This window comes from Ostrea edulis, chromosome 8, assembly GCF_947568905.1.
Source record: "Ostrea edulis chromosome 8, xbOstEdul1.1, whole genome shotgun sequence".
Lineage (NCBI taxonomy): Eukaryota > Metazoa > Mollusca > Bivalvia > Ostreida > Ostreidae > Ostrea > Ostrea edulis.
The window spans coordinates 3,080,587-3,092,595 of record NC_079171.1 but is presented as its reverse complement, the minus strand read 5'-3'; the positions used below and the strand labels follow the sequence as shown (position 1 = coordinate 3,092,595).

The 12,009-nt window shown below is 37.2% G+C and overlaps 1 protein-coding gene across 5 annotated transcripts in view; it reads right to left on the bottom strand.

Moving 5' to 3' along the window:
• The window catches only part of LOC125660927 (uncharacterized), a 33,961-nt gene that overhangs the window by 11,660 nt on the left and 10,292 nt on the right, over nucleotides 1-12,009 (bottom strand). For all 5 annotated transcript variants that reach the window (XM_048892741.2, XM_048892743.2, XM_056147829.1 and 2 more), the window contains 9 exons: nucleotides 9,525-9,696; nucleotides 8,534-8,652; nucleotides 7,815-7,911; nucleotides 4,174-4,370; nucleotides 3,617-3,784; nucleotides 2,020-2,275; nucleotides 1,760-1,875; nucleotides 1,303-1,465; nucleotides 433-630 (listed from right to left, as the gene is read on the bottom strand). In XM_048892741.2, the coding sequence (XP_048748698.2) occupies nucleotides 433-630; nucleotides 1,303-1,465; nucleotides 1,760-1,875; nucleotides 2,020-2,275; nucleotides 3,617-3,784; nucleotides 4,174-4,370; nucleotides 7,815-7,911; nucleotides 8,534-8,652; nucleotides 9,525-9,696 (1,486 nt within the window). The remainder of the gene's footprint in view (nucleotides 1-432; nucleotides 631-1,302; nucleotides 1,466-1,759; nucleotides 1,876-2,019; nucleotides 2,276-3,616; nucleotides 3,785-4,173; nucleotides 4,371-7,814; nucleotides 7,912-8,533; nucleotides 8,653-9,524; nucleotides 9,697-12,009) is intronic.

Here is a 12,009-nt window from a genome sequence, read left to right as displayed (position 1 = left end):
ATTGTTTGTACATGTACAGTCGTTGTGGGGAAAAAATATCGAAATTTATAATCCACGGTTTCGCTGGTAATTAAACTAGGGACCCCTGTATATCTACTAAGGTGGATTTCTCACCGAGCTATTAAAATAACTATTTACGATACATTAAGTCTACTTAAAATAAAAATGTCGATTTGATAATTCACATGTTTATACATGGTCATGTTCATCTTTACCCTGTCACAAACACACACACACCAACAAACTATCGATATTGCAACACAGTATAAGAATTATCAAATCGTACTTTGAGACATACCCCCACCTGGTAATATATCCTAATATGTTTTGTAGAAATGATATAGAATGCAAGGAAATTATACGTGAAATGTTACGAAAAATTATATATAATTGAGAATGTCGCCTGTCCTTTAATCCTTCTTTGAGACATACCCCATGATCGGTCTGTGATGTTCACCACGCTGTAAATGTTCAACACTAAGTACCCGGATGGTAAACAAAGTAGATACACAATTCCGTTTAGAAGGCATTTAAAGTCGGATGGGTGAAGCATCCCGGTGACCAGGAATATAGCGATCAGGAGACCCAGATACAGCGTCACAAAGGAGACTGGAAAGTCCTCACTGATTGCTGTAACGAAGAGGTAGTCACGTGACATGATATTTCATCTTAATATACAAGTTCTTAAAAAGATAATGGCGGACCAAAGGCGGTCACATGCTATCTAGATGGATTCTTGAAGTATAAATTTTGAATCAATACCATAAGCGACACAAATAAGGAAAAAACAACACTCCTCATCCCAAGTGTAGATAGGACGCCAAATAGATAGCAATATATAAAGCATTGAAATGACCATCGACACGAACAATGTGAAATGGACGACCTGTCCTTCTTCCGGTTGGTGTCTTGGTTTACGTCCTAAACAAATCTCATAACTATTATAAGGAATACAAAATCTAACGTTGGACAAACACGGACCCCCAGAATATATCAGAGGTGGGATTAGGTACCTAGAGTAAGCATCCCCTGTCACCGATCGACTTTAAACGAGATTATTGAAACCCCAGCAACACCAACTTGTTTGTCAGTAGCCTGCCTCAATCTAAAACTGATCATACACAGAACAAGCTCTTACATATTGAATTGCATACATTTACAATCCCGATAGACTGCAATTTTTAGCGAACATGTTTTAAAAACAAATGTTTTCTTTGTGCTAAGTGTTCGATGATAACGTTGGTTTACAGTATCTATTCTTTGTGCTAAGTGTTCGATGATAACGTTGGTTTACAAACGCACCTCCAGGAATAGGCGTGGGTGTAATGGTGACTGTGACGTTGTTTTTGGTTTCAACTTTGACCTTTGCGTTAATGCCGATGAAGTCTTCCGATACTTGTTCAGCAATACCGACGACGACGGCCGTCATGATGACAGCGTAAAAGAAAGTGATGATTTTTCCGGACTGAAATAGATAAATGTCTAAAACGTCAGAAACCCAAATTCTGGAAATTGTGACAGCTTATAAAAATACTTCATATGAAAGAAAATTAGAAGCCAGTTAACCAATTAATATTTAATGAGGTAAAAAGAGGGACGTTCATATTCATTGATCAAGCATTTAGCATGACATATTTATCTTTGGCAAAAGACGGAGACGTTCTGTTATAATGGAGTTCCTTATATTACACGGTATTACCTGTTTATTGTCAAACAAACAAATTGTTCCATGTATAACTTGTCATTGTTATCACCCTACCTGCATCTGCCACTTTTCATTCTTGAATAAACAGATTACAGCGTAAATCACACAGGTAACGAATTGTAGTATCACCGCCCAAGTGAGGTCAAAATTCCAAGCATAGTTCAGGCCGCCTATGTCGAATAAAGTTCTTATGTATACTTTCAGTTTCAATAGTTTTCCTTGGTGTATTCATTTGAATTCAAACATAGTGCAATAAATACTAAAATGAAGAAATAAGTTAATATCTTCCCTTGTCCACGTCAACGGTTGCTTACCTGCCACGATTATAACCACGGTGCTGGGACCAATGAAAGTGGAGGTTAGAAGAAATATCTGGTAGATACAAAATAAGTAGGACACCCGATGATTGAGAGTTCGGACTAATGTCCAGTCTTTGATCAGTGAGATAATGTTAGCGAGCGTGGACGCGATCCAGCGCCGTCTCTGTTTGTAGAATTCCTCAAATTCCTCAGGGCAATAGGTCTCGTTCTCCGACGCCGCACAATATTCGATCCGCCACCCGCTTTGTACCTGGAATGATAACATCATATTTTGGATCCACCCATCTCTATAGCAATAGTTTTTTGTTATACGTTCGCTGTCTACCTAATATGACAGCAATACTCTTTTGGGATCAATCCGTTATCTAGTTGAAGTTATAGGAATGATTTTGGATCCACCTCCGCTTTATACATTATATATAACAATGCTCTTTTGGATCCACCTCCGCTTTATACCTTATATATAACAATGCTCTTTTGGATCCACCTCCGCTTTATACCTTATATATAACAATGCTCTTTTGGATCCACTTCCGCTTTATACCTTATATATAACAATGCTCTTTAGGATCTGAAACACTGGTAAACATTATGGATCCTGCAGGAATCGTACATATTAAGGTGGTCGAACATAGAGGTTTCTTATGATTTACCTTAAGTAAAACACATCATGAACTTGACTAATAAATACCAGAGGCAAGAATCAAAAGACAACGTACATCTAATACGGATATTTAAACTGAATATGAATCTCAAAAACCCAGGACTCGAGGCGGTAAAACATTTGAGCAGAGAAATATCAACTCTAGGAAATTTTCGTTTTCTCTCATTTGTTAGAGTAAACTATTGCTTATTTCCGAGGAAGACGCCTAACAACATTGTACTTCGAAGGTACCAGTTGACCTTTAGTACGAAACTATCTCCCAGCAGCTTACCTTAAGCATAAAACTAACCTCCATGATATTTAACTTCAAAATGTCGTGCAACGAGTACAATTGCGTATGCCTTCATACCCAATTAGTGGAATACAACTAACTAAAATTATATGAAAAGAAAAGGTAACTACAGATTTAATGAGTTTGACCTGTGATTGTTTGACTTGTGAGTGTTTGACTGTGAGTGTTTGATTTGTGAGTGTTTGACTTGTGAGTGTTTGACTTGTGAGTGTTTAACCTGTGATTGTTTGACTTGTGAGTGTTTGACTTGTGAGTGTTTGACTGTGAGTGTTTGACTTGTGAGTGTTTGACTGTGAGTGTTTGACTTGTGAGTGTTTGACTGTGAGTGTTTGACTTGTGAATGTTTGACTGTGAGTGTTTGACTGTGAGTGTTTGACCTGTGAGTGTTTGACTTGTGAGTGTTTGATCTGTGAGTGTTTGACTGTGAGTGTTTGACCTGTGAGTGTTTGACTTGTGAGTGTTTGATCTGTGAGTGTTTGACTTGTGAGTGTTTGATCTGTGAGTGTTTGACTTGTGATTGTCTCACCTGGAGTGTTTGACCTGTGATTAGTTCCTGGTGAGGAAGTGGAATGAACCCAATTTCTACCAACCTTCCGTCCTCCCACTTGTTGGTTTTTAATGAGGAATACACTTACCATCAGAGTACACAGCCATCGGTCTTCTCCCATGTCTTTGATGAGGAAATCGAACGCTCTCTCCACATTGGAGGCGTAGGTGGGTACAATGTCCTTCAGTGCAGAACATCGATAGACGCTAAAACAGCCAGGGGCACACAAAACGGAACCCAGCACGTGTTCAGCAGCCTGTAATTCATCAAAATCAATCGCTCATAATCAGAAAAACTGCGAGCTTGTCTGATGTACAGTCTTTTTGCAAAGTACGCGATTGAGTACTCCCGTCCAAAAATGTTTTTCACATGAATGTACCTCTACGAAAAAGTGAAAACAACAAACAGTAATCAATCTCATAACTCCTATAAGGTATATGAAGATTAATGGTAAGGTAGCTATGGAACCCTGGGCATATCATAAGTGGGATGAGGTGTCTAGGAGGTGAAAATACCCTTTCTTAACTGGTCACATACGCTATAAGCCTATATCTTGATCAAGTAAATAGAATGACAAATATATAATCTGACTGATCAGTAAGATTCATAATATTATATGACTTTGCATACTTAAGGAGGTCTGACCTTTTGAAACCAATGGCCGATAGCATACTCGAATTTCTGATACCATACAAGCGGCCCTTCTCCGAGTGGATAAGTGCGCGCGCACACTGCACCCACGGAAGTGTCCCGTTTCATCAGATCAAGAAGCGCCTCAACAGATTCCGGGGAAAATTTGACATCAGCGTCTGTCGTCAAAATGAAACAGTCGGATTCCTTCACTGAAACAGGAGACATGTGTTAAGGGGACAAATAAGGTACGTTCTCATTTTATTTTACTTCCTTTTGCTGAAATGCCCTTGTGTTCGTTTTTCCTGCTTTTAAATACAGGGTCTCCTCATCTGGTGATTACAAATTCCATAACAGGAAGTTAACATCATACACTGACAGGTGAACTGGAACACAATACACTGAAAGGTGAACAGGCCTAGGAAGTGAACATGATACACTGAAGTGTAACAGGAAGTATTTAAGATGTAAAATTTATACGGTACCAATTTTGATCCACCAGATGCGCATTTCGAGAAATAAAGTGTCTTCAGTGATGCTCAACCGAAATGTTTGAAATCCGACATAACTATAAACTTTAAGAGCTACTTTAGGGAAAAACAGAGTGCCAAAAAAAGTGGAGTCAAATTCGTCTAAGGATAAGAGCTTTGCATGAGGGAAATAATCCTTAATTTTGAAATAAATTTCTAAATTTTATCACAGCAATTAAATATACATCCGCATTTTCAAGTTAGTAACGAAGTACTTAGTTACTGGGCTGTAGAGACCCTCGGGGACTAACAGTCAACCAGCAGAGGCTTCGACCCTGGGTCATAATGTAAAACTTATACGGTACCAATTTTGATTTCAACATATGCGCATTTCGACATATAATGTTTCTTCAGTGATGCTCAACCGAAATGTTTGAAATCCGAAATAACTATAAACTTTAAGAGTTACTTTAGGGAAAAACAGAGTGCCAAAAAGTGGAGTCAAATTCGTCTAAGGATAAGAGCTATGCATTAGGGAGATAATCCTTAATTCTGAAATGAATTTGTAAATTTTATCACAGCAATTAAATATACATCCGTATTTTCAAGCTAGCAACGAAATACTTAGTTACTGGGCTGTAGAGACCCTCGGGGACTAACAGTCCACCAGCAGAGGTCTCGACCCTGGGTCATAATGTAAAACTTATACGGTATCAATTTTGATTTCACCTGATGCGCATTTTGACATATAATGTTTCTTCAGTGATGCTCAACCGAAATGTTTGAAATCCGAAATAACTATAAACTTTAAGAGTTACTTTAGGGAAAAACAGAGTGCCATAAAGTGGAGTCAAATTCGTCTAAGGATAAAAGCTATGCATGAGGGAAATAATCCTTAATTTTGAAATAAATGTCTAAATTTTATGACAGCAATTAAATATACATCCATATTTTCAAGCTAGTAACGAAGTTATAATGAAAACAAACAACACATACATATTGAAAAAAAAAAATGAATGGGGTTTAAATTGGGCAATGTCTATATCGGCAAAATAAAAATATTTTGCTCTATAGTTTCATTGTAATTAGCAATGAGCACCAGTCCAATTATATGAATTGAATAGACTTATCCGTATTATTCGGAACCTACATTGTAGTATTCGGAACTCATTTTATGTAGCGTAGTATTCGGAACTCTGGAGTGCGTTCGAGATCGCCGTTCTTCGCACGAGTACAAATATCTATTCCGAACGCCGAGTATGCAACTCGAGAACGGGTTTGAGGTGCAAGAACTCACACCACCTCTGTAGGTTATTGTGGTTGAAGAACAAGAACACGTTCTTGCGCATATGTTCTCGCCGTTCGCAACTCTAAAAATGGGGCACGAGAACAACTCAAACGCACTCTATATGTCGTTTAACATTCGGAACTCACTTTGTGTCGAGGGGCATTCGGAACTCACTTTGTGTCGAGGGGCATTCGGAACTCACTTTGTGTCGAGGGGCATTCGGAGTTTACTTTATGTTGTGTGACATTCGAAACTCACTTTGTGACATGTGACATTCGGAGCTCACTTTGTGTCGAGGGGCATTCGGAACTCACTTTGTGTCGAGGGGCATTCGGAACTCACTTTGTGTCGAGGGGCATTCGGAACTCACTTTGTGTCGAGGGGCATTCGGAGCTCACTTTGTGTCGAGGGGCATTCGGAGTTTACTTTATGTTGTTTGACATTCGAAACTCACTTTGTGACATGTGACATTCAGAGCTCACTTTGTGTCGTGTGGCATTCGGAGCTCACTTTGTGTCGTGCAGTACATGCTGTAGTTGAGATTTAGACCTGTTATAATCATCAGTTGATTGTTTGTTTTATGTCCTATATAGAGACGCCAACAGCTGTAGGTGAAGTACCACAAATTTAGACCTATGCTCATCGCTCAGGGTCGTAGTAGTGAGAGTTCTTTAACGTGCCAACGGCTTCCGCGACATGAGACCCCCGCTTTTAATGTAGTACCTGACTCCAAATTCTGAACGCCGAGTGTTTGGCTCGAACTAACGACCTCCCAGGCATGAAGCGAATGTTCTACATAACAATGTTTAAACATATTAGATATAGGATGTAGGCTTGTTCTACATAACAGTGTTTAAACATATTAGATATAGGATGTAGGCTTGAATTATACATTTCTGTCCATAAAACCAAATAAACAGTTTGTCTGGAATTTGACAGAGTTGGTCAATGACACTCACAACATTATTAGATGACCGTGGCTTTTCAAGAAAATTTACCAAAACGATTTATTTCAAATATTGGTTAACATCATCGGCATAGTATTGATTACTTAAATGTTGTCAGGTGTTGTTAATAAAGACTTCGCCATTTTTAGTAATACAGTTCAGTTCATTAGCTGTGTGTGGGGTGATGGTATTCCGGTTCACAGATCATGATAATTTAGAAGGTTATACAGGTCGTCCACACGGACACGTGGGATTTCTCCGGCCACTCCCAGTGGCAGATTTAAGGGGGAGGGGCACAAATTTAAGGTCAATCGTGGTGTCTTGTTCAGAAAAAAATGTACTAAACAATAAAAGAAGCAATATTTTCTTCCACTCCCGGAGAAATAAATGGTAAAATCTTTTCATTTCTTGAATTACTTTATTGGGAGAACTTGATTTTTTACAAACACCCTTAAAATTTGCGCCATTTTATTAATTTCACCTAATCAAAACTGATAGAAAATAGTATAAATGACTAAATAAGAGACATATTTCAAGTTCCATAAAATCCAGAACCCCTGCCTCATAAAGTGGGGCCACCGTAACCATAATTCCTGGATCCGCCCCTGACTCCTGTGCCCGTCCTCAAAGTGACCCCCTTACCCATAGAACTGTGCTAAATCAAAAATCCGGATTCCAATGGAAATCAATAATCCGGACTCAATCGGAAATCAAAATCCGGACTCAGTCAGAAATAAAAAATACGACAAACCTCATACCTACCGTCTAAGCAGATTTTTGATTGTTCTATTATTTATTTTTTTATCATTGTTTATTGTTTCTATCTGTATGCTTATATACGAACAAACTACAACATCCAAACACTAAAAAGATATTGTAGTAATAGTGTATTCCATTACCGATAACAATATGATTCGACCCTGACCTTTGATGACGCTGACCTTGACCTACCTGTAGGGTTGCCATCTCTGTCCACGTGCTGTTTGCTGAGAAAATCGAGGACGTAAGACATATACATAATCTGACTCCATCTTTTCTTTTTCTTCACCTGAAACACGCATATCACCATGGCAATAACTCTGACATACTTTACAATATCTTTCATCAACTGTAAACAAACGTTGATTCAATCGTAACTACTTGGCTATTTCCGTCACCGCAAATGAACGGTTACGGAAAAAGACGAACATGTGATCCGATTGACGTTGATTTACAATACACAAACTCTGAAAATTTACTTAACAATTGATCCGTGATGCTCAAGAGAAAATTTTGGAAATCCGAAAGAGCAATAAACTTGTAAGAGCTAAAAGGAAAAACGGAGATAATCTATCATGATAAAAACTTTGAGACTTTTTGATGACATTATTCACTGTAATCAAAGTTTGATACAATAGTATACCATGGTTACCAATATTAATTTGGTAGCTATGAAAATGTGCAAGATTTTGCATAACGCGCCTTTTCCATAAATAACTACTATCAGAGAGAAAACAAACGTTATACAATATGCGAATTTCTATGCAAGGTAATGTGTAAACCAAAACGTGAACCTCAGCGTCAAGTTTTCGTTTTTTCGAAATTTATGTTCTCATTCAGTGTTTTCGTTTTGTATAAAAAAAATTGTGTTCTCATCTTTTCTTTTGATAATTTCAATCCCCTCCTCTGACCTTTTTGGAATCTTTCAAATGAATGGTGAAGGTCATCTCCGATGGACCTGGAAGCTTCCAGCCGAGTTTCTGTCCGTAAGGTGTCGCTGTCTTCGTGCAGGTCAAAAGGTTATCGATATCTAAACAGGAAAGTACGATATAAAGACTTTTTCAAAAATCATTCTATGTATAATATATCAGAACTGTGATCTCTGTCAGTGTGTCTGTCTATGTATGTCCGTCTGTCTGTCTGTATGTATATTCTGTCTGTCTATGTATGTCCGTCTGTCTGTCTGTATGTATATTCTGTCTGTCTATGTATGTCCGTCTGTCTGTCTGTATGTATATTCTGTCTGTCTGTATGTATATTCTGTCTGTATGTATATTCTGTCTGTCTGTATGTATATTCTGTCTGTATGTATATTCTGTATGTATGTATATATATTCTGTCTGTCTGTCTGTATGTATGTATATTCTGTCTGTATGTATATTCTGTATGTATGTATATATATTCTGTCTGTCTGTCTGTCTGTATGTATATTCTGTTTGTCTGTCTGTCTGTCTGTCTGTCTGTATGTATGTATATTCTGTTAGTGTGTCTGTCTGGCTATGTGTTTCTGTTTGTGTCTGGCTGTGTTTCTGCATGTCTGTCTGTCTGTATGTATGTCTGTCCGTCTGTATGTATTTATATTCTGTCTGTCTGTATATAGGTATGTCTATCTGTCTGTCTGTCTGTATATATGTATATTCTGTCTGTCTGTTTCTCTGTCTATGTGTTTCTGTCCGTCTGTGTGTGTGTATGTATGTATATATATTCTGTCTATCTGTATGTCTGTATGTATGTATATTCTGTCTGTCTGTATGTCTGTCTGTATGTATATATGTATATTCTATCTGTCTGTCTGTCTATGTGTTCTGTCTCTGTGTGTATGCATGTATATACATTCTGTCTGTCTGTGTGTATGCATGTATATATATTCTGTCTATCTGTCTGGCTCCTTCCCGTACTCACGCAATGCATCCTTCAGTAGACTGACCAATTGTAATGCAAAGTCCGACATTTCGTCCCCTTTGACCGCTCCGTCCAGAAATACATGTGATTCGAAGTGGAGTTGAGATGTGTCGGAATTGGCGCGGCTGATCTGTCCAATAGACTCCAACAACTGCTGCATTTCTTTCCTGCTCTATAGATTGAATCACGTGGTATCAGAAAATATAACTTATAGGTAAAACCGATCATACGGAACAGAAATCAATAACTTATAGGTAAAACCGATCATATGGAACAGAAATCAATAACTTATAGGTGAAACCGATCATATGGAACAGAAATCAATAACTTATAGGTGAAACCGATCATACGGAACAGAAATCAATAACTTATAGGTGAAACCGATCATACGGAACAGAAATCAAGTTAGAATGTTCAGATTTTGACATGTTCAAACTCAAATTAGAATGTTCAGATTTTGACATGTTCAAACTCAAGCTAGAATGTTCAGATTTTGACATGTTCTAACTCAAGTTAGAATGTTTAGATTGGACATGTTCAAACTCAAGTTAGAATGTTTAGATTGGACATGTTCAAACTTTATTGACATGATGTTACCGGGATGAATATTCTGTTTCTAATTGGGAGCGTTGTTGATGGATGATTTAAGAAGACATTGGTCTTAATTCACATGCTATAATTATGTTTTTACCAGGATCAATGCCATACGTGCATTCTTGTTATCAAAAAATATTGAAATTCAAAGTACTGAAAGTACTGACACGAGATGACGTTTCAGAGAGGACGACGTGTTATTACATTTGTCTCATGGTTAAATGCGTTACCTCTCTATACATGTAAATGTGTTACCTCTCTATACATGTAAATGTGTTACCTCTCTATACATGTAAATGTGTTACCTCTCTATACATGTAAATGTGTTACCTCTCTATACATGTAAATGTGTTACCTCTCTATACATGTAAATGTGTTACCTCTCTATACATGTAAATGTGTTACCTCTCTATACATGTAAATGTGTTACCTCTCTATACATGTAAATGCATTACCTCTCTATACATGTAAATGTGTTACCTCTCTATACATGTAAATGTGTTACCTCTCTATACATGTAAATGTGTTACCTCTCTATACATGTAAATGTGTTACCTCTCTATACATGTAAATGCGTTACCTCTCTATACATGTAAATGTGTTACCTCTCTATACATGTAAATGTGTTACCTCTCTATACATGTAAATGTGTTACCTCTCTATACATGTAAATGTGTTACCTCTCTATACATGTAAATGTGTTACCTCTCTATACATGTAAATGTGTTACCTCTCTATACATGTAAATGTGTTACCTCTCTATACATGTAAATGCGTTACCTCTCTATACATGTAAATGTGTTACCTCTCTATACATGTAAATGTGTTACCTCTCTATACATGTAAATGTGTTACCTCTCTATACATGTAAATGTGTTACCTCTCTATACATGTAAATGTGTTACCTCTCTATACATGTAAATGTGTTACCTCTCTATACATGTAAATGCGTTACCTCTCTATACATGGCTAAATGCGTTACCTCTCTATACATGTAAATGTGTTACCTCTCTATACATGTAAATGTGTTACCTCTCTATACATGTAAATGTGTTACCTCTCTATACATGTAAATGTGTTACCTCTCTATACATGTAAATGCGTTACCTCTCTATACATGTAAATGTGTTACCTCTCTATACATGTAAATGTGTTACCTCTCTATACATGTAAATGTGTTACCTCTCTATACATGTAAATGTGTTACCTCTCTATACATGTAAATGCGTTACCTCTCTATACATGTAAATGTGTTACCTCTCTATACATGTAAATGCGTTACCTCTCTATACATGTAAATGTGTTACCTCTCTATACATGTAAATGCGTTACCTCTCTATACATGTAAATGTGTTACCTCTCTATACATGTAAATGTGTTACCTCTCTATACATGTAAATGTGTTACCTCTCTATACATGTAAATGTGTTACCTCTCTATACATGTAAATGTGTTACCTCTCTATACATGTAAATGTGTTACCTCTCTATACATGTAAATGCGTTACCTCTCTATACATGTAAATGTGTTACCTCTCTATACATGTAAATGTGTTACCTCTCTATACATGTAAATGTGTTACCTCTCTATACATGTAAATGTGTTACCTCTCTATACATGTAAATGTGTTACCTCTCTATACATGTAAATGCGTTACCTCTCTATACATGTAAATGTGTTACCTCTCTATACATGTAAATGTGTTACCTCTCTATACATGTAAATGTGTTACCTCTCTATACATGTAAATGTGTTACCTCTCTATACATGTAAATGTGTTACCTCTCTATACATGTAAATGCGTTACCTCTCTATACATGTAAATGTGTTACCTCTCTATACATGTAAATGCGTTACCTCTCTATACATGGCTAAATGCGTTACCTCTCTA